General features: G+C 34.5%; 1 protein-coding gene across 4 annotated transcripts in view; it reads right to left on the bottom strand.

Annotated features, from left to right (window-relative positions):
* Positions 1 to 1,196: 1,196 nt before the first annotated feature.
* The window catches only part of LOC112452556 (GTP-binding protein Di-Ras2), a 51,230-nt gene continuing 28,375 nt past the window's right edge, over positions 1,197 to 24,051 (bottom strand). Inside the window, exons 2-7 of one of the 4 annotated variants that reach the window (XM_025012833.1) lie at positions 8,822 to 9,749; positions 6,579 to 6,667; positions 6,054 to 6,347; positions 4,278 to 4,423; positions 3,732 to 3,997; positions 1,197 to 1,808 (exon numbers count right to left, since the gene is read on the bottom strand). In XM_025012833.1, coding sequence (XP_024868601.1) covers positions 1,610 to 1,808; positions 3,732 to 3,997; positions 4,278 to 4,423; positions 6,054 to 6,240 — 798 coding nt within the window. In that variant the 5' untranslated portion in view covers positions 6,241 to 6,347; positions 6,579 to 6,667; positions 8,822 to 9,749 and the 3' untranslated portion in view covers positions 1,197 to 1,609. Of the gene's footprint in view, positions 1,809 to 3,731; positions 3,998 to 4,277; positions 4,424 to 6,053; positions 6,668 to 8,821; positions 9,750 to 24,051 lie in introns of all 4 variants that reach the window. The other 3 variants (XM_025012835.1, XM_025012836.1, XM_025012837.1) reach the window with 3 other exon arrangements.

The following is a 24,051-nucleotide window of genomic DNA, read 5'->3' as shown; positions in this document are numbered from 1 at the left end:
TTTGTGCTTTTACTATTATGCATTCCATAATTTACAAATGAATTCCTTTTTACGCCACGGTAGTACTCGCGACAGCAACTTTCTTTAATGTGAGCAAAATTAATATTTACGCAAAGATGTGCATCGCATGCATTGCAAAATAAAATATTTTAAACTTAAACGTGTCTTTACTACTGGAACTTTTTAATTGGTCGTAAAGCGTATTTAAGCGCAGCGCACCTCTTTTTACGAAACTTTCGTGTCTAAAAGACAGTACCTGATTTCAATTTTATTAAAAATATTGTTAAATATTTTTGTTGATAATTATTCTGAATAACAATTCTTAATTGTTCGCCAATTATTCGTTGTTTGAATTAATTATATCAAAAGTTAAGAGTATATCTCGATTTCTTGTCTTAAGTTATAATGAAAAAGGGCATATTTTTTCAAAGGGCTATATCTTTAAATTGACGTTTTTCATTTTATTTTCATTTCTATTTCAATATTGCGAATTCCTTAGATGTTCATCATAAGAAATTCTTAAATCTTGTGAGTTGATGAGTGAAACTCGAATTTTGAGATTTAATTTTTTTAGAGAAATAACGCTTTTAAATTCGCAGGTTATATATGATTAATTAGTGCATGTGTTCTTTTGAAATTATGAGCTAATATATGTATATATTGGAAAAGCGATATGCGTGCTTTCTTGATTTTATATATGAACAACCGCGTATTTCTTGTTAAATAAACTTTTCCATATATACTAAAATCTTACATCGTTTTCTTTGTACGCTTTATTATACTTTTTGGGGTACTTTGTGAGAAAATAATCACGTAAAAGTAATCGTGTAAAAATAATCACAAGAAAATGTTGCATATATAATACCCTAAAAATGTAATTTTTTTACTTTTAAATCAGGAATATTTACACGGAGAAATATAAGAATTCATCCATTCGTTAAAAACAATTACATATCCGTCATTAGACATCAATTTCACGTTCACTCTATTAGATAATATATGTATATGTACAAGGGATGTTCCATACAAGAAAGATGTATATTGATAACAAAAAGCTTTTATGCTGATATAATTTAAATTCGTGTTTTTCTTAACATAAATGGAATAAATCATTTAGTCTTTTTATAATTTTTATATAAAGAAATATATTATTTTAATCCAAGAATTTAAGATCTTTAAGATTTTATTATGATATTTAACATTTTGTAAATTAAATATTTGCCAAGAAAAAATTAATTTTAAAGTTAAGCTTTAATAATAATACTTCGGTTATCGATACACATGCTTTCTGGTATAAATCTTAGAAGTCGACGATTTATATCTGTTCGAGCTTCGAGCTAGACTGCTTCTGAAACTAGCCATTGTTGCGCTTGTTTCTCACCTTCTCAGAGTTCCGTGGATTAAGACGGCGAGTAACGCTAATCCCATATTCATGTAGCCTTAGCAAGATTACTCTCGTCTCGTTTTCTTGCAAATCGCGAATGCTAGCTCGAGTCTTACCTTAATGCACTTGATCAAAAGAACTCGATTGCTCGTTGTCGCGTTGCTTCGCAATAATCGCGAACTCCTGGTCGTGACGAAACTCGTTTCCCTATCGGGAATAGCGGATTTAGGAGATGTTGCAGTCATCAGAGCGAGCATCCCTAAGCTGCTGCTTCGTTTTTCTTGAGGTGCGCCTGATCAGGCTGCGACTACGTGGCTTGCTCTTCACCTCCTCAGTAACGACGACGCTAGAACCCTGAGCCGCGACCACTTGCTGAGAATTTCCAGGACCCGCACTGCCGGTTCTGCCGTTAGGGCTGCCGGGCCTTTCGTTAAAAGATAATAAATGAGAGTTAAAAGCAGTTAGAAAATTGTTGTAGACTTGATTAACGCTAAAATATGCCCCGATCCTTCCTAAGAATTTTCGGCAGCCTGCAGTTATCCTTCGCCGCCGCATAATATTCTACTCTTTTATTAATTTGGATAAAAGATCGATAACTCTTTTGATATTAATAACTGAAGGGAACTTTTCCAAAAAGAGATTTTAAGTAAAGGACAGCAAAAAGTTTAAAGTAAAGGAATGTAAAATATTACTTAAGACTTTTGAAAGTAATCTACCGTGATATAGCTCTCTAGCACTCCATTAAACTATTACAATTAATTATACAAGTTCCGTAAATGGCATTATAATTAAACGGAAACAAAAACTACTTAAACGTTAGAACAGCTCCCTGTTAAGACACTGTAAAATATAAAATTTGAGACACTTTTTTGAGCCTGGATAAGTTTCAGAGAAAACGTATTTATATGGATACAATATAAAATTAATTTTTTTTTAGTATGATAATTTTTCAGGATATGCAAAGTTCTTTTCTCAATGATTAAAAATATAAATGCACGTGTAATTATGTATGTATAAAATGATCGTAATACAATATGTAGTAACGAATAAAAGTAATCAAAGAATCAAGCAATGCAAATGATACAAGCCCGAGTATCATCGAATATCAATAATAATATACAAGAGTAATCGAAACGATATCGAAACTACATTGAAAACGGTATTGAATGTTTTACAATTATGTTCACATTTGATCTACTTCGACAATGGCGATTGGTGACGCGGAAGTGCATTGAAAACCTTTTAGATTGGATGTCTGTTTTGTTAATACACACTGTTGATAGGTGAAACGCGACAAATGGCGGGTGGTTGTTGGCTGGAATTACCTTCGTATATGTCGTTTAAAGAAATCACGTTGCAATCTAGTTTAGTACATGTTATCATTACGTACGTGATCTGCCAAGATTTTTCTCGAATTTTTATTAATTTTTATCAATATCAAAGAAACTTAAATATTTTAGACATCTATAAAATTTAATTTTCACATTTTTATATAATAGTAAAAATACTCGACATTTCTCAGATAGAAATAGCTATTAATTATAAGTAATTGATGGATGACTTATCCATCGTTCATAATTTTATATATTTTTTCTTACGTTTACTATTTTAAGTTCAAAGGGAGAAAAAAATTTAATATAGTTTATTATTAAGTTATGTCCCTAAATCTATATTCTCATCTTTTATTTAAGTCGAAACGTGCCTCTCACAATTCTCAGTTCTTATTTGCGTTAGATGCAATCTTCATCTTAAGCCTGCTCGTACCAACTATCTGGGTTAAGTAAGCCTGACTTAGCGATTCACTGTATCTTTTGAGATTACGGTCCAATCTGTGAGGGATGACACGAAAATTTTACTTAATCATCGTATTTAAGCAACGAGCACTCGACCTTTAAACAAATAAACCGGAAATGCAAACAATCACGTTCGACATTAGTATAAGTATTATAAAGTGCAGAATAATTGCAACATATGTATGCGAACTCATATTAAGAATGAATTATACCAATTTGATTTTTCTTCGGAAAGAAGAAAGAAGAAAGAAGAAAGTTCAATTTAAATTCTTAATATTTCTTAATGTATACATTTAATATTTCTTAATGTATATATGAAATATTTCAATATGCTAAGCTTCAAATCAGAAATTTATTAAAGTAAAAAGTAAAGAAAAACTCTGTTCATTTTCTTATAATAATTTATAACTCTTCGCCGTGGTTGATTTCTCTAAGAATTAGTTGTAAGTTAAAAAAAATCTATTCTTGAAGTAAGATATTTACGTACTATAATACATGTATTTTACGTATTAACGGCTTTATTTGCGCAAGAAATAGCGTTAGCGTTACAATACCTGCGTGATCCGTATGCTGAACATCTTCTCCTAAGCCCCGACTGCTCGGCCTCGCCAGTAGGATTTTTCGGCACGATTCGGGAAAGCGTGACGAAACATCTGAATACGTCCTTAATGTTATAGTCATCCTTAGCCGAGCACTCCATCACCTTAGCGCGTAGTTTCGGCAATTCGCAAAACAGCCACTCGCTCACGTCCTCGAGAGGTATTTCCCTTCGCGTTGGGGCTAGGTCAAGCTTATTTCCGGCGATGACTATCGGTACTTCCTGTTGAAAAAAAAAAATAACGTCTTCGTTGCTATCTTTTCTCCAAAGTCCAACCGATGAGATCGAATCGGAAAGATCGAATAATACTTTTCCATCAGATTTTCCATCTATTGTGCAAAGTTATAAATATTGAGAGTAATAAATGAACAATTCATGCTGCTCGAAATATGAGATAGAGGAATTTATAGTTTAAATCGCAGATTATAGATGAGGTAACTGCTGAATATTCGATAAATTTTACGAGATAAATCACGAGCGAACAAATTTGAATAAGCCGTACCTGAAAGTCGGTTCGTTGTTCTCTCACTTCTTCGAAGCAACGTTTCACGCATTCGAACGTCGGTAATGACGATATCGAGTACACGAGTAGGAATGCGTGGGCGGTGGCTATGCTTAACCGCCTCATTGCGGGAAACTGCAGGTCACCTGGAGAAACGAAAGCAAAACTTATTTGATCTAATGGATCTTTACGAGACTGAAAAATCTTCCTAAGACATCTGAAAAAATCTTATTGCCTCGCGTAATGTACAAAGTAAATTCTTGGAGAATGCCCATTTAAAGTAACTTCTTGTTCACGACTTGATTTCAGTTCTCTTTATTTAAAAGAATAATGTTGAAATTAGACTATTTATATCGTGATATTTTTGCAAATGTCACCGAGAAAAAGATGCTGTTGCTCTTGATAAATTTCTATTACATACGAAATAAAAGTCACTTCGTATATATGGCGCGTTTATCTCGCTGCTTTTTCTGGTACGTACAAACTCCGTTGCTCTCTCGCTAAAAAGTTATCGGGATGTAGGTATCCTTGCGCAATCTCTATCAGATTAAGGATGCCTTGATGCACGAGTGCATTTGTAGGTACCTATATATAACTGTATCGAATGCCTGAATTACGTTTATTTGATACACGATTCCGACGAGATCCTTCGTTTTCAATCAAAACATTCAGTATTCCGTTTTACCATCGAGAATGTGTGCATGTATGTACACTGAGAAAAAAAATTGTTAATTCCAAGAAATATTTAGTCCGATAGGTTCAATTAAACATTTTAGGGCCAATTTCACCAACCACGGTTAGCTTAACCGACGGTTAAAGTTAGCAGGATTGACCAATAGAAAGCAGGGTGGATTTATTTCTATTGGTCAATCCTACTAACTTTAACCGTCGGTTAAGCTAACCGTGGATGGTGAAACTGGCCCTTAGTTAGTTAATTAAATATTAGTTGTTTCAACAATTTATTTAGTTTCTTTAATCAAGAATTAATTAATTCAACTAATGTTTAGTTGAACGTATCGGACTAAATATTTCTTGGGATTGATAAATATTTTTCGTCATACTACATAGCAGTTCAATAAAAAGAAAAACATTTCAGGAAATAATGGCTGTTAGAAAAATACAGAGTTAATTTGTCACGCAGAGGCTTATTTTCCTCGCTGGAAAGTTTTTATATGCAGATTCACGAAATTTTAAATTAAGATAATAAATTGATAATAAAAGGTAATTATATTGAGATTTATATTATAATCTAAATACATAACAGATAATTAATTAAAATCCACTTGATTAACTTAAGTGTTGATTTGTTGCATAAATGTAGCACATGAAACGTTGTGTTATTACGACATAATTTTTAAATAAAAGTATATGCGCTTCAGCTTTTGTGAAATATTATCAATTAATCAAGTTATACCTAAAATATGTTTATAAATTTTAATGTTTTTTTACTTTTATATACATTTTCTAAAAATCTTCCGTCTTTTATCCAGAGAAAAGTATTATATTGAATTTTTGTACATGTCTCTAGTTTCCTCGAAAATTATTTAAAAATTGTTAATATAAAATCACCGTTTCATATGCAACCTAAAGAGAAACAGGAAATGACAAGAAATCCCTTGTGGAACGAGTTAATATCATGGTTGCGAAAAAAGCACACAAAACTGTAACAATTATTTATACTATAGTTCCATACTATTTACTATAGTTCTGTGTACTTCTCTCGTAATTACAGTAGTCTTTCTCTAGTATGTTTCCGTAAGGAATGATCCGTCTTACCCGCGGTATCCAAGAGGTCGACCTTAAGCGTCAGAGTGCCGAGGACGCATTCTCGCGAGTACAGGTCTTCGACGGTGGGCCGGTATCGTTCGCTGAAGCCCTGGCCGAGTAATCGGCGTATAATGGAACTCTTGCCGACCCCGGCACCGCCGAGCACCACCAGCCTGATCCTTTCGAGGTCGGCCATGCTTTCCGATCGGTCGCGCTTTGGTGACCTGGAGGACGACCGTGAGAGTGTCGCCGCCTCAGGAAGGCATCACCTGGGAGAAGGTCGATCGGAGTCCCGTCCACCTCCTGGAAATCCAATACGGTCGCCTTATCCCTCCCGCCACCCGCGTCCGTCAAGGCGCTCCTTCTTCGTCCGAAGGATACTAATTTGATTCCCTGCGGCGATTCCTGACCGCGGTCAGGAACGAGTCGGTGGTGGTAGTTCCTCGAGATCGATCAGTCGCGCCGATCGACGTCGCTTCGAAATCGCGCTTTTCCACCGACGTCGCACGTCATCGACTTTTCCCAATCACTTACCCCGCTTACGTTGCGCTCCCGCGGGAACTCCCAGCTTCCTCGGGGAAATCGCAGCCATTCGCCCGCTCTGCGATTCGAGTTAAAAACTCCTGTTGAAAGATGAGAAATTGTCCTATTTATTATTTATTTACACGCGCCCGAATATGAGATTTCATTAAGGCAAGATCAAATTATGAGACGGGGGAAACCCGGTGTAACGCCATTTGGGGCCGCTAAGTGAACTGGAAATTGAAGTAAATGGTATTACTATGGGCGTTCCGAGCTAATTGGAATATTCCGTTCAGTACAGTGACTTTTATTGAGGCCACAGCTTTCCATGCTTTATGTTAAGAAATCCGATATGTCGGTTATAAATATCGAAGCAGAAAGTCTCGATAGTTTTTTAGGTCAGTAAGCAAACGAAATATATTACAATTACTAAAGTATTTTTTTTTCAATATTGGAATCTAATATCAATAATGTCTAGAGAAAGGAACTAGAGTGGACAATACAATGGACTTCTTTCTTCAGAAAGAACAGTAAAGTAAAGTTAATACTGTTTTGTTTAAGACATCAATGTTTATATTAAAGTATTGCTTACGAAGATGTATCATTTAATTATAGAAATATCTGTGAAGTAAATTATAGCAAAAAGTCTTTTGAAATCAACGAGCATACATTTCTACAATAAAGGCTGAACAGTTATAATTTAAGATTTAACTTGTGCACTTTGGAATGCTGCGAAATATTTTGTCATATTGTCAGAAAAATTTTATTTGTCAAGATATGTGTATTATGAATTTTTTGATTGCTTCAATTGCGATCAAACTATCAAGGATAAACTAAACTAAAAAAAAAATTATATATTCTCCTCTAAAAATTATCAACGGAAATTGACGAAGCTCAGAAACGGAATTCTGTTCATTCAGCGGAAATGTGCAAACGGATACCCGCGGCCCCATGGGGATTTTTTGCGTCTCTTTTGCAGGAAACACTCATGGGAAATGAATACATTGCATGGAATATACCGTGGTAATGAAACGAAACTCACTACCGGCACATATCTCTCCCATGTTCTAAATTTCGATCTCAAGAATATTTTTCCGGCTATCAACCAATCCCTATTGTTCTACTTCCAACTTGCGTTATCTCGTTATCATCGTTTATTCTGCCTTCTCCTATTTCATCTTTATTAATTTTTAATGTCAAAGTACGCGCACGTAATTGTTAATAAAGTTTGATTTTAATTATAATTAATTGCAACGGCTATAATACAGTTACATTTGTTGATTAAGAAAAATACTGCTCTTTTGCCATTATTATCCAGCAAAACCCTCGTTAATGGAAAATTTTTCCCTATATATATATAAATCCGTTCTTTAAATTTAAATTTATTATATCTAAGTGAAGGTATTGATAAACAACAATATTAATTCCAATTTACGCAACTACATGCTTATCTTTCCTCGTAGAGAAAGTTGTATAGATATTGAAGAGATTAATTATATTCAGATATATATACATATATATATATATATATTTTTTTTTTTTTTTACATTTACATATTACATATCAATTAATAATGCAGATATTACTTTAGCATTCATCATTAGAGATTTCGAGTAATGGAAAATACATGTACCGAAATCTATTTTTGATGAAAATTTGCATGGCTGTGCGTCCAACTAGTTATTACATTTTATGTTCAAATAGTTATTAAAAGATAATTAATGAAATTGTACAATTTAAACACGCAGTTTTACATTTAAATGCATTAATGTACCTACAATGACTAAATGCGAATTGTATGCGCTTTCAATTTTCATCAGAGGAAAATTTTCGCAAATTAATATATTTGAAATGTTATCTTTTGAAAATATCATCTTTTTATGAATTAATTATTTTTAAAAATATTTTTTAATTAAAGGATTTATCACCGAAAACACAGAAAGACACAACAATGTCGTTTCAGCGATTACCGCAAGTCCTTCCGATTCATTCAACTTCTCTAAATGCAAAATTTCTCTTTCGATGAAAATTTATGTGGGAAGATACGGGTTAATTTTGTTTAATTCTATCGCGTGGGCTGGACGCGGGAAGATGGGACGCGTAATGAAATTTCGTCGGTCAGCGCGGTGGTATTTACAAGCCGCGCGAGATGAAAAAGCGTGTCGTCGCTGTCGCGACGACGCGACGCGGTCGTAATTCACCTTGCATCCTACGTCCGCGAAAGGATTATGAAAGGAAAAGAAAAGAGCGCATACCTCGCTTCTGCGCGATTTATCCTAGTAGTCAGATACCCCTTCGCGTTCTCTCTATCTCACTCCATTCACCGCTCTCTCTTCTCCTCCTATTAAGAAGACCCTTCCGTGCCCTTCCGGCAGGAGTCACAGGTGGCTGCCGGCGGCCTCCTTTTTCTCCTTCGACTGCTTCCTCGGAGGTCGCCAAGGGATTAAGACTGTCGCTAAACACACCGGTGCCGGCGACAGCTGGTTCTGTTTTATGAAATAAGGCCTTAATCGTTAAGCTCATTAAGCGTCACGGTGAAATATTACCGCGCCAACCACGCGCAATTTTGATCCGAAGCTTCTCGCGCGGAAAAGTTCATATAGATCGTGTCAGATGAACAATTGTATAAATCATATACTCCTGACTTTCGCTTAATTTGACGAAAAAGTATTTGACGGATGCTGTGTGTTCCAAAGTCTAAGATTTTGCACCTCACGAAATATATATTTGTTGTGATCTCTCCTCGTGGTTCTTCCTTTTTCTTGACACGTTTCCAGTCGTTACATTTCGCCGACACGGGGCGGTTCTGTTTTAACGCTTTCAATAAGTCGGAATTATTTTGATATTACTGAGAATATAACTGAGAAAAATTTGGAAATCAAATTAATGTACAAGATTTTGCAAAAAGTATTTGACTTATTATATTGTTAATTATAAAAGGATAGCAGATACAACGAAGGTTGCATAAAGCTCAGTTTTTTTTTAAATAACCAATAAGAGAAGATGTAAAGTTCATGATATAAATTACAGTAAAACAGAATTACAAATAAAAAGTATAGGGCTCGAATAAACAATATAATTATACTTGCAATATATACTTCGCGTAATTAGTAGCTTTTGCTCCTTTTCATTTATGTCTCGCGTTAGGATCAAAAACTCGGCGTTGACGTCTGATAATTGATTCTGTAACAGAAAAACAATAGCAAATTAAAATCAATGTCAGAATTTTTGCATTGCATTGTTAATTGTAAACATGTTTACAATTGTAAATATGTACTATTAATTTCCCGCAAAAAGAATCACGCTTCGTTGATTCTTTTTCAAGCTAATTAAAATCGGGTAAACCGAGTGAGAGGGATGAATTTCGCAATCCGCCTATCTTAAGTGTTGAGAGAATCTTCAGCATCTCTGAGCGATATTAGGATAATTATTCGCATCATTAGTGTTTCTCGGGATTCTCCTGCATTCGTATACCTACGCGTTATCCGTCGAATTCCTGCTACACGAAGCGCATTCGACGTATATCAACAATGCTGGTATATTTTTAATACCGGCATTTCAGTAAGTGCAATCTGTCGGGAATTATCGCATGCTATATACTGCGTTTTCATGGTATAACTTACGTCAGATATTTATAAATCTATATTAATTATTAACGAATATATACGAATATTGCTTTAATCGGATTTTATAGCTTAAAATAAAATTTAAAATAACACTTATAATTAGATTCCACTTCGTTTAATCTACTACATATTTAATTACTGTAACACCAGTGCAAATTTATCTTTGTATTACTATTTTCCGCAAAATAAAAGTTTTGTTATTGTTGAATGGCTGCTGTGGGAACGGTAACATCGTTTATACGATTCTCCCGAGATAGAAATGGAAAAGGAGCTTAACGGCAGACTTTCTCAGCTACCCGCGACGCGGATTTGTTCAAGCACTATCTTGTCGGTGAAATGAGGGAGCAAAACCTTGTAGAACTCGTTTCGTTTTGCACTCGTTTTTAGAAGTAGATCCCGTTTTGGGAAACTTCGGGTATTTTATACAAGCCTGCAAAACTGAGAAGAAACATAAGATATAATGCCAGATACACTACTATCATATGATTAGCATAGTAACATATCTATAAACTATAAGAAAACGCGAATCTCGTGTACCTATCTTTCTGCTTTACCGAAGAATATACTGTAAAAGAAACATTTATAATAGACACGTCCAAATTAGTTCAATATCGCAGCATGTATATTTTACAATCCACGAAAATTTTGAAATAAACGGTAAAATATTCTGCTGTTTCTTATACATTTATAATAAATAAAAATCTACAGCAAATTATCCAGAGATGCGTTTAATATTCGGCAAGTTTCATCACATATATTTTTAACACGTAAAATTTCTTATGTTTAATTTTACTACGTTAAATTTCATTAAGTGCATTTAATTTAACGCTTTTTAAGATGTCATATTCAGAATACGAAAACAATATTTCGCAATTTCCTGCGGCAAACGTGAAATTATCTGTGAGCGCGTTCGTTTGCTCCGCTTTATAGGGTTATTATATTACAAATGCGACCGCGCATTTATCCGCAGATGACAAAATAATAAATTTCATTAATCATTCTGTAATATCGCGCGACATTCTACGTGTGTTGAAAACCTAATTATTAGACCCTACCTTCACGGCCGTTAACCGATTTCTGCTGGCATCAGCATAACGATTTACATAATAATGCCCGAAAATTCCCGCACGGCTTTCCCGGACACGGCTGACAAAATTGAAGTCGTTAATTCGCCGCTCGCGTACAAACAGACGTCGGATGGGCGATATTCGTCTAATCACGTCACGTCCCCTCGATATTACTAATGCCTCTTTTTTTCTCCTTGTAACAAATGACATCCCTTCGGTAGTACTGAAGCGTTATGTATCGCGATATCCGAAAATATGAAGAAAGTTTTCCCGAATCAGAGAAACACATCTGCCATGTAGGAAGAGCAAACGAGGCGGGAAGTTTATGGGTTTTATTTATCTTCTCTTCCCTTTCCTTCAACATGGAAAGAAAATAGAAATATAAAATCCCGAAAAAATATTTTTGTATATAGAGAATTTTATAATATTAATTTAGTTAAAACTCCATTATCTGTAAAATAAGACATAAAGAAAATAAGTAAAAACTTTTAACTTTTCCCAGCATTCCATTTTAAAAATATTAATAGTTTAATATGTTTAAATGCTTGGAATATTATGAATATTTGCTTTTTTTAAGATAAATGTAAATCTTTTTAACGTTATTTTAAATTAGTTCTTTATTATTAGTTATTATTTATTATTCGACATTATTTTGAATCAGATTCAAGTGAGTTCATCTATCTGATTTAGTTACATTTGCGAAATAAAAGTAGGTATAAGATCAACATTTTTAGAATTACTTTATCTTCAACTAAAACATTATCTAATAAACTAGAGAGACTGAAAAATACTATTAAAGTATATCATATTTATATGTCAAACATATTTCATTAAATCCATGTTTTTATTTGTAAAAAGATTTAATTGATATTTTGTTTCGATTTTATATATTTATTAACTCTTCTCTGTTTTAACTCTGTTTACGCATTTCGTTTTTGTCTATATTGTGTCACTGTAATAATTCAATTTTATAGAATCGACATTTAGGACATTTGATGTTTTAATGAGTTTCGTGATGAAACGAATAAGATAATAAATGATGTAACGCTTATGCTGTTCTCTGAAATGAGATTAATTTCAATTAACCTTAACAACTTTTTTTCTTTCTCTCGAGAAATTACAGTGACACGCGTCATTGAAACTCAATTCAGTTTGCAATAAGATCGATTATTGGATACATTTGTTTCGACGTAATGAAATTCTGCTCAATCAAATACTGTCAACGTTGAATTTTGCAAGTGTTCAAGCAAATCCTTTTCAAGTCCTTTTACACAATGACGATCGCAAGAAAGAAAATGGAAATTATTGCAGTTATCAAATGTGCTCGATCAATTGATGGGAAGTCAACGTAATAAAGTTCAGTTTGTGTTTTCCGTTTTTTTTCCTTATCAAAACTAATAAGAGATTGATGGGAAAAATAGCAGCGGAAACTTACTCGTTAGCGCTTTAGTATTAAGAATGATAAAGAAGAAAGTAAGGGAATCCACGTGCAAAATCAACGTGATCTCTTCTTTCTCTTAATACGTCTCGTTTCTATTTGTATTAATGTTCCATTATTTTCATGGGGCGGGAGATGTTTATTTGGAAAAATCCACTATGGATCACGTTTCGTAAGATTTTTGTTAAAACATTCTTTCTCTCTTTTTCTCTCCCTCTTTCTCTATAAGTATATATTTTTAAAGAATATTTTCCACATTTTTACATTTTGGTTGCTAAAGGATTAAATTACAACGAGTCACAAAATTCGTACATTCTCCATTATCTATGTCAAACGATTAATATATTCTTTAAAAGAAACATTTTATCTTTATCAGGAAAGAAAATATATTACGTATTAATATTTTAATTCATGCAAAATTTTAATAAAAATAATTTTGCAAGAACGTAATTTAAATAAATCGTCGATCAATAATCAGATAATTAACATTGCGTAAATATTCGTACTCCTAAAATCAATATCATAAATTTAATGAGTTTTTATTTCCAATGCGAGCATGTTTAAAATTATATTGCTCGTATATCTTCTATACGAAGCAACACTGTAGATACGCTAAGCTGACGATATAGCTATTTTGTTCAGAATAGCTAGATTTTCTGATCGTTCGAGCGAGCACGTGCTGCTCAAAGTTTTCATTTTTGCTCGTTCGCTATTATGATGCAACGAGAAGCAAGAGTATTTGCACACTTCTGCGCCACGGATTCAATTTCGCTAAACCTTTTGAGAGTTCCCTTCTTGGCGCGGAAGAATCTTCGGCGTTTATCCACATCTCCACCGAACATTATCCTCTTAAAAACTTCATCCGCATACGCGACCGCGACATTCTTAAAATGTAGAACTTTATTAATCCAGAAAAAAAATCCAGGAAAAAGAAGACTGTCGCGTGTAATTACTAAGGCGCCGGAGGCGAAGACGAGGGAATACTTAAATCGGCGACATTATAAATGGTCGCAACTTTTCTAATATTCCTTCCCTTGTATTTATTCAAGGCAAACTTCGTGGCTAACAGTACTCCTCGGGATACGTTCGAGTAAATAAAGTAACTATGATGTTGAGATAAAGGAACGTGTAATTCGAAATTACTGAAAAGTTATATTACTCCTACTGACTACGTTCTAGTTATTGAAACGCATTTAAATTTAAATAAGATATTTTCCTTAGATACGCGACTGCTTTTCCCGCTTTAATCTTTTCACACAGAATGGAATATTGACACGTTACACAATTTGTCAGTGACAATATAATTATCCGCGATGATATAATAATTAAAGTTTCAAAGTTCTGGAATATTTTAAGATTAATTAAGCCAGGCGAAAGGTAGATTAAAACTGGAAGTTTTTACTTGTATTCCATTTTCTTATCTTGTTTTTTTTTTTGGGAGACAACTAATTGTAAGTTTAATTAATAAAACGAAATTCTATATAGTCGCAGCAGATCGAGAAGCATCAATTAATTTTGTCTTATCGCCAGCACGGCGCAAATTGCTACGTCAAATGGACAGATGCAAATCGAGGGTAGTTATAGGAGACAACGGCGTTAACTAGACTATATGATCCCCTTCGAGCGTTGACGGATATCAGTCGCCAATCTATTAAATAATATTGCTCTGGTGTCAGCGTGCTATCCATTGAGTTTGGCAAATTATGCCTGTTGAGCCGTGGCACAGCCATCAGGACGTAAGCTCATTATCGGTACTGACATATTTTCGTAATTTGCGGCTTCGCTGTGTGGCTTATGCCATTCGGCGCGCACGTTCCGGAATTACGTATGTATAGATGCGGTATGCAGCTGCACCGATCATTCTCCACCGACGTGGCGCGCGTAATTACGGCGGTCTTCGGGGTTTACGAATATACGTTACAAACGCATTGCCGGCAGGCTCATGTGCAGATAACGTGCAAGTTGATGGGCTATAAAGCACGAACAAGCTGGCAAAGCAGTTTCTTCATCCTTTGAGTCGCGCATGATTCCCTCGCCAACATTTTACTCAAAGCGATATACGTGAGATACATATGTATATATATAGAGTTTCATATAATTGAAATAAAAGAAAATAACGGTCAATGAATTGTACTTTGTTGTACAATTATTTTCTTGTACTTAATTGAATAATTGTAATGAATAATTGCACTTGATTATACGACTCGAGAAATAGGATAACGTTCATTAAAATCGGGCAGATATACGGCTTGAGTAAATACTCCGTCTAAATAGCTTATATAAGTTTATATAATATACTTTATGCAATCAATATAAATTCTCGGATAAAATTTATTTTGTAGATGCGATATAATAAATGTATATAGCTATATGTATACGTAAAACAATCCTTTGACGTTATAATCTTAGCAACAGAGATTTTATCGGATTACTGTTTAGATTGTCTACGATCATCGTCTGAAAATATCAATTGTCTTGACTAGACCTCTGAGCTTTGCGATGTTCGAGGGCGCAAACTAACTATTTGACATAGGATCGAAAGCAACGATTTTAAGGTTGACGTGCGATATTTCCAAGTCAAATTAACTGTATAGCTACGAGATTTTTGCATATTGCAAGGGAAGGCAACGTTCGCCGTCACGTTAAATCGTTATATTTCACGGCACGCTTAGAATGGTGCTATCGATCGCGGTGCCGCACCGATTGTGCAACGCGGGAATTTCATTAAATCGATGCTGGAAAGAAGTAGTTATAAATATGTAAGCGATAAACCGCGGAATATATAGATTGTTGCTTTTATCGGCGTCTACGTTGGCTTAGATTAGCTTGGGGCAGAAATATATACTTATTTGTTTATCTCGCAACGGACTTCAGAATAATTCTTTGGCAGAAAGACGCTTACGATATTAATAAAAGCGCGTTAAAATTTCTCCCGAACAAGTTTAATCGATGAAACGCCTAAAACTTTATTAATATAATAATAGTCTTTAGCATTTTTATTGATCAAAGTGATGAGAGAGAACTCCGCTCGCCTCCAAAGGTCAGATTTTTTGCCTACAACATTTTTACTCCGAGCCTCTTTAATCCTGTCGTTGGTTAGTCGCGGGCAATTTTCCATCTGACGTCGAGTCCGCGATTTATCAGCTGGCGGAGGATTATATATGTAACCGTTCGTAGCAAATCCGAATCTCATATCTGTAAATTCAGCCGAAACGTAGATTTTGCCTTTCGTGTATATGCTTCATATGATCAATAAAATGAATTTATTCGATCAACTGAAGTACCGACCGCTTGAGAACTTTATTTATTCGCACAACATGTTTGCTCGTCTCTCATCGTGAGATTTATCTATTAGGGTTTCTTAGAAATATACCATATTTATCATTTTATATTATTGGTTTCTCACATTTTATATTGATTTAAAAATGTTTTTTGACATTTTATTTGCTATCTTTTTATGAAACGAAAAATATTAAAAATTTTTATTAAAGTTTTAAAATTTTTTCAGAAAATCAAAAAATATTCGCGTAATATTACAAAAATATTTTGGATAATAAATTTCGTTCGACTAATAAAAAGACCTTCTATTTATCAAAAAAAACCACAATTGAAATACAAGTTTAATTATCATATTGATGTATGCACGGTGAGCTATTTATTTCAAAGTACCCGTTTACATGTGTCCAACATGCATTATGTATCGTTCTCGCTGCAGAATATTAGCCACGATTGGAATAGAATACAAACAGGACCCTCTGTCACCTATGTAACCCTCACATGCCAATTTTCCAACACGAAATCCTATGAATATTTTATGGAGCCGCAAAACCTGTCATTCTTCCGCGCACTTTGTGAACTCGCGTATCAGATTGGCGCTTCTCCTACAATATATGGCAGTTATATGGGTCATAGTTTATTACACTTCAGCGTCTATCGACAGTCATTTAATGTTCAAAGTTATTATTCCGTCATTATTTTTGTTAAAATCTCTTCACAGGTATAATTCCGCGTGTGTACTGCATATGTTTACTGCAGGGCATAATTGTTTATTACAAAAGTTAAGCTAGTTTTATATAGTTAGGTTTAAACATAAATATAGAAGCAAAATCTTTGCACACACATTCGATTTATGGACTCGGAGTGAGATTCGGATTTGCCAGGAATGATTTACATGTTATTCTTCAGTCAATAAATCGCAAACCAATTAACAAATATAAATACATAAATAAATATGTATCATAACAATAAATGATATATCTTATACAAATTACTTGATATACATATTCTACAATATGCACTGCACAATCCTACATGTACATACTTGATCCACATGACATGCACTCTCTTTAAATTACAAAAACTGTGGAAAGAAAGAAGCTTTTCCACTGATAACGTTACCATATCTTGTATGCAGGATGCTCCTAAAATAATGAATTAAGCATTACTATGTTTTTTTTCACCAATCATACTAATGAAAGAATATTGCATGAATATAGATCTCTAATTTCTAAGTCATTAAAATTGAAAATGGTTTGGAAAGATTTCAGTATTTCAAATAAACTGTTGAAAAAATATTATATACTAGTTTATGAGTGCAATGAATATCATTTAAACATAAATCTGCACCTGCCATCTCTTTTTCTCCAAGTTACGATCTATTAGAATTGCACATCTCTTATCATTATTTGATATCCACTATGAATAGTATTTCATTGCCAATGAACTTGGAGAAAAAGAGATGGCAGGTGCAGATTTATGTTTAAATGATATTTTTTCGTATTGATACAGTATACAATAAAGTTTAGTGAAACGCTTTAAGAACGCCCTGTATAAGACAAGCATTTTGTACTCGAATAAACTCAATCGAAACTACAAGTTGAGGCTTCAAAGTTTGCGTAAAAGTAAATTGGAGGATCGTTTAAAAGGTACGTGACTTCGTTGTTACTTCGTTCCCCGGATTTTCCACGTTTTCTGTTCGCTCCATCGTGCCTCCCTTTAGCTTACCAAGAATTTGATGATGAAACATACGTGTACACGTGTATGTGTACGACTACACTTTTGATAAAACGCATTACTGTTTATTAGACACTGTATTATTATCACTGATTCGGTGGAGGATAATTAGTGTTTTATTAATTATCGAATATTCGCACATTGTAGCTGAAGTTGCACGAATCGATATTAATTCTAGCTAAATTGTGTTGCGATTAATTCGGATATGTGACAAACGGAATGGAACGAAATCGAATTAGAGAGAGAGAGATTGAGTACCCATATACCCTGTTTTTTTCTCCTCTCTTTCCCTCTTCTTCCTTCCCTTCCTCTCTCCCTTTCTAAGATAAATATAGAAACTGAAAGTTTCAATTATTTTCTAATTAATTCTGCATACAGAACGACGTTGATTATAATACATTATTTTTACTAAATGTAACATGGAATTTATATCATCGAGGAAACAATGTTACGTCTGAACAAAATTCCTAGGTGCAAATCTCATTTTTTGTGCTTACTTAAGATAATGGGAACTGCGATGAGCTCTTTTTGCGGGAGAAACGGACCTGTTCGCCATTCGTGTCGTCGATTGTGTGAAAGTAACGGTGTGTAGGAAGGTTTCAATGGGTCTCCGAAATTCGATTCCTACCGCGTGCGATTTCCTGTCGATGTTCCGGCGACCTAATGGAGCCGTAAGCAAGATAGTGATAGAAACGTTTCGGAAATTCGATCAGTTCGGAAAAGGGGAATCACGGTTATCGTAGGTTCAGCACGACGGTGTGCAAGTCACGAAATGAAGCGATTTTGTATTTTATCGAATTTTACGGCTTGACTTATGGATGCATAAACCTTTATGGAAAGAAAAGGAAGCTGGCTGGAAAGGAAAAGATCACTCTGGCTGACTGTTTCGAATTTACAACACTCGTTTTATGTATAGATTGGATCAAGAAAGAATCACCATTTTTGAAATGCATGTAGATCGGTTATGAGGGAGGGAGAGAGAGAGAGGTTTTTTGTTATACAAAATACTTCTAAATTATCGCATGTACTTTAAACACTTACATACAACTTTCATGTTTTTTAATAAAAGAACATAATTACATTTTCTTCACAAACTTATTAAGATGTTAATTATTTTTCGAATATTAAAACGGTGCACGTTAAACGTATTTTTCAGCACAATCGTAATCGTGTAAATAAATGAATAATTACTTTTTAATCTCGCTCGAATGCAAGCGCGACAAATTGGTCAACAAATTAGGCATGTGTAAATAATTACTTTGTAAATGAAGCACTCGCGACGATTTTAATTGAAAGCAGATGCAACTACCAACAATCGATTTTTGTCAACAAAGCGATTACCAGACAAGTCTTAATTAGAACTGGCTGACTACGGCCAGTATCTCCGTTGCATTTTGGCGACTGTCAATATTTAATTTATCCGATCAATCGCTGACAAGCGGGAAACAGAATGCGACCGCTTGCAGCAAAAAGAGAATTTTTCGAATCGTTCTGTATTGACGTCAAACCCCGCATTTTATTACATTTCTATGACACAGTTGCGTGATCGCAATAAGTAATCTCAAAATTGAGTGTTATAATGAATTTTTAACATTTCTCTTGTTTTACTCCGAGAATTATAAGTGACAATTAAGCTCTTCAATTGAAGGATTATAATCTAATTGTGGCTTATTCGTAATTATCTGAAATGTTTGAAATTCTATACATGTAAAGAAGTCTCTCTCTGTCTTCCTCTTTCTCTCTCTTCTGGGAGATAGAATGAGTTGTAATCGTTCAATAAAAGAAGGATTATTACGGTAAAAATCGAGATTAAACGATAACCGAGTTAAGGCCTCTTTCTGCGTTCATTTGCAGATTGCGCGGTGCAATTCGATCATGGTCGTATGCATTGTGTACGATGAAATGCGTCACCCGTGAATCACAACGGGCGTGAAAAACCTTGCACGCGTGTATCGCGAATTTCCGCCGATCGGAATTTCGTTTGACAAGCGTTAATTAGGAGCGACACGTTGTACCCGAAAGGAAGGCGTTATGGGAATCGTCGGCTTTCGACGGAGCGTTTAATTGTATCGGTTTGACAAATGAGAGATCCTATCTTTCTCTTTTTCCCATCCTCCCACTGTCTGTCTCTTTCTCACTGACATGCAAAATTGAAAGCATATATATGTATATATATTGTGGATATATATATATGTATCCACATTGCAGCGAGAAGTTCAGGTGCAAAAGGGATAGGTTACGGTCTCGCGGCTTTAACAGATGAGGTACTAATTAGTTTCGAACGCGATTGTGAAGCAGAATATATATATATCAATGGCAGCCTGTTAGCGCGAGTTTTGGTTTGTTCCGGATACCTAGTTAAAAGTAACGATGGACTCTCCTAAATCCCAATATCTGAGGATTAAACGAAGTGAGCACGGTTTAAAAATAAAAACGTGTTTCCAGCTGTGTATACCGAACATTGAATTTTACCTATGAATATCCACTTTTCTTTTTTTCTTCTTCTTAATCCAACTTTTTCAAATCCAACTTGAAGATTAATGTTATATTAATTTCCTAAGTTTTTATCCTGGTATACTTATGAAGATGATAAATGTCTCTGGAAAGTTAAAACATTTTTTTTTTTTAAGAAATTTGCGTTTCTTAGCGGCCGGTTAAATCGTAATATTACTTTCAAAAAGAAATATTTCCATCTCTTGCGCACAGAATTTGCAGACATTTACAAGAAATCGCGTTAGGTATTTTGTACATCGAAAATTTGATATTTACAGATTTGCTTCTATTATTCTTTTGAAATAGGTCCACGGATGCTGTCTTACATTTCCACTTCTTTTAAATTACATTGCAAGTTACGTACCGGTATCGCATCATGTTCTTTCAGGCGTTGATTCGGGCGTTTCTCCGCTTGCTTTCTATTTCTCTTTGCTCAAGCACTCTTTCTGGATGCTGTAGAACTAATTGCATCTATAAAGAGAGCGATCACGTAGCATTTTAGGTACAAAGCGAAGCTTTGTGCCCTTTGCTAAAAAGACTTTCATGCTCCATCAAAAGTTTCCTAGCTTTAGTTATATATTTTAATAAATTACATTATCGAAGTAATGTACCATCGTTGTTTTGTTGCGGTCGGTTGTTTTATAACACGTGATATCTTGCGTGATAAAGCGGATTAATACGATAAAGAACGTAATTCATTTTTATGTTCCTCGTGTCCCAATAAAACCGTACATCGAGTTCCTGCACTATATGTAAGAAGGGAAGTTATTGAACGTTTTTTTCAATTATGTCTAGCTAAATCAGAATAACGACGAAGGGAAAGAAATAACAAATCTCCTTTTACGAATTAATCTCATTAGATCTTTCCGCAATCAGGATTTAATATAAGCTTGCATTGGCATATTTGTTAATGTAAAAGAGCCCAAAGATGGCATCGCGTAAAGTTTCGGAAAACCGATAGTTAAATTCGTCAAAGCAACTGTGGCCGAATGGATATACGAAATGGTATACACTCTGTGCACATGTATGCCAAGCGAACTTACTCAGTTTTCTCGTTTCACACGGAAAATGTCGGTGATCCATTGAGCCGACACGCGCGTTAAACGAAGCGACGTTTACTCGCGAATAAATTCTAACGACAAAAAAAAGCAATAAACAAATGGCCGAGGAAGTGGTGATTCGGTCAGGCGCAAGAATATCGAAAATGTTCTCACCTGAGCAGCCGTTCACTTGACCGTAATTAATTTATTCAATACAAACGTGCTTGCTACTCTCTCTCCCTCTCTCTTTCTTTCTTTCTCTCTCCGGTAGTCGGTTATAATAACGTAACGATAAAAAAAATCAAGCAAATAACGCGTACTATTAAAGATGTAAAGAGGCACTTGATACAGAATCGTAAAATATTATGCTAATCAAGACAGGAATGTTTTTTGAAAATATTTAACACCAAGATCCTCTTCCTTAATACACTCTCCTGGATTTAATTAATCTGAGTTTAATTAAAACTTGAAAAAAAAAATACCAAGAAATAACTGCACGAAACATTTCTAAGCGATATCTGAAACGTGGAATTGTAAAATGACGCGCTAATTAAAAAGAAACCATTCTCCTGAACTTAATGGACAGTGTTTTCCAAGCCATTATTTCCTCTCGATTTAATTAAGTTCAATTTAATAATGAGTAGATCATAGAATCTATCTCTCTTTCGGAAATCATCACGTCGTTTAACTTTGACGGCACGGTAGACGAGTTAATAAGTAATCTACGGCGAACTCTGATGACACGATATTCCGGCAACATCAAACAAAGGGATTGAATGATGTTAAAGCATTTAGCTGCAGATAGTTACAAGAGTTTCGAAGCTCGCGTTTAAGCTTCAGAATATATCGCGCTGTCTGCAGACAAATACTCGGTCATTGCCAAGCGTGAAATTATTCCTCGCCTCGAGGAATGCATAAACCGACTCGCCGTTAGTTATTTGCCTCGGTAAAGCTCGTTGCGAATTAGCGCATTAGCGTGACATACATCATTCCGAACTGCCCAATTTATCCTGTATCGCGAGTACAAGAGAAGTAATTAAAGTACTTGAGAATTCTATATCTATATACTGTTATTGATAATTTCGCAATATTCTATTACTTATTCATATTTACATAATAAATATAACCAATAATGGATGGAAAAATCAATATTAAAAGTTAGAAAAAATAAAAATAAAAAGAAAATAACTCGTTTTTTAATTAATTTTCAGTTAATTTCAAAAATTTCTAATTAATATAGTACGTGAGATAAAACTATAAATTTTCAGTTGTTTTATTTTATATTATATTACTATAAGAATTACTTTATAAAGAATCTTTTGATTAAGTTTTGATTTTATTGAAAACCCTAAAATAATCAGAAATTGAAAAGCTTTTAGAGATTCTAATTGCATTTTCGTGAAGGTAAATTTATTAGAGAGTGCGTTTGAGAATAAAACCCAGCTGCATGTACATGTTTCATATAGTTTCCGTATAATTTCTGTAATATAATACTGACAGAGTATACTGTATATATTATAAGTTGGTTAAGAATCCTATAAAGGTTCAGAGCATCCACATTTTGCGGCGCGCATGTGACATGTTATCTAACACGTCTCGAGATTCGAGGCGTTTTCCATGTACCAAACGGACATTTAGAATAGAGAGTCCAAGTACAAAGCGATCACACGGTTTACAAAGAAATATTATGCGTCATCGGATCTCCGATGTTCGCATCAAACGAAAATCGCTGGACAAAAATCTTTTATGTTCTTCTTACACCGGTATTGAAGGAGGACACTACTCTCGTTACATCAGCCAGTTTATAAAAATTCTTTCACGCGATAGGATGCATAGAACGTTTAAGAGAGAGAGAGAGATTGTGTCCTCCGTAAATCTCGAGAACAATTTGAGAGACAATCCATGTTCGCACTCTCGTCAGCTTCTTTCCGTCGTCATAAAGCCAAGCCTGGCATTTTTCAGCGGCCCGCTATACTCGCACGCGCCGCAATATTCTTGCGTCGTTTCGCTCTCTATTTCACCGGTGATTTCATTTCTTGCAGATGTAGGTAGATAGATACAGTGAGATGACGTGCGCACTCTATAAAACTCCGCTCGCGCGTGTAAATGTCGGCATTTTCCTTCTCATACGGAGGGTCTCACGTTTCGCCGATTTAACCTTTTCAGGGTTCGAGAGATAACACGTTAAAAAAAATATTTTGAGTTTTATGATGCCAAGATCTTATTTAAAAATGCAATACAAAAAATTACTTTCTCATAATTACATATTATTTGATTGATAGCCATTTTAAGGAAAAGCTGATCTTCTTAATGAAAATTTCCGGAAGGTCCACCTAACGAGATAATTAACATAAAATTTGATATTTACTAATTAAAATAAAAAAATTTTGATAAATTAGAAGCTTAATTTCATCACGCGACAAGTGACAAAGAATCTTTAAATTAGAGGCAAATAAATAAATTTTAGTTTTCAGAGTTATTATTCAAAACTTGCATACCAATATTTAATAGAGAAGATGAGAGAGAAAGAGAGAGAGAGAGAGAGAGAGAAAAAAAGAGAGAGCAGAAGTAGGAAAAAGATATTAGATTGATTAAAATTCGTCAGAAAATCTATAAGTCGAAGATATATATATATATCTTTGTGTGATTTTATACATATATTTTACGTTTGACGTTTTATATAAAAGATAGTAAGTAATGCAGAGGTGTTATCTGCGAAAAGGTAATCTATCGATGCGAAGACGTAGAGATTAGACTTAGCAATATCGACCACGCGTATTTAGAAGTGGGTCAGCGGGCGCCGCGGGC

This window comes from Temnothorax curvispinosus, unplaced genomic scaffold (assembly GCF_003070985.1).
Source record: "Temnothorax curvispinosus isolate PA1 unplaced genomic scaffold, ASM307098v1 QBEX01003445.1, whole genome shotgun sequence".
Taxonomy (NCBI): domain Eukaryota; kingdom Metazoa; phylum Arthropoda; class Insecta; order Hymenoptera; family Formicidae; genus Temnothorax; species Temnothorax curvispinosus.
The sequence above is the reverse complement of the archived record's forward strand: the minus strand, read 5'-3'. Positions and strand labels throughout refer to the sequence as shown.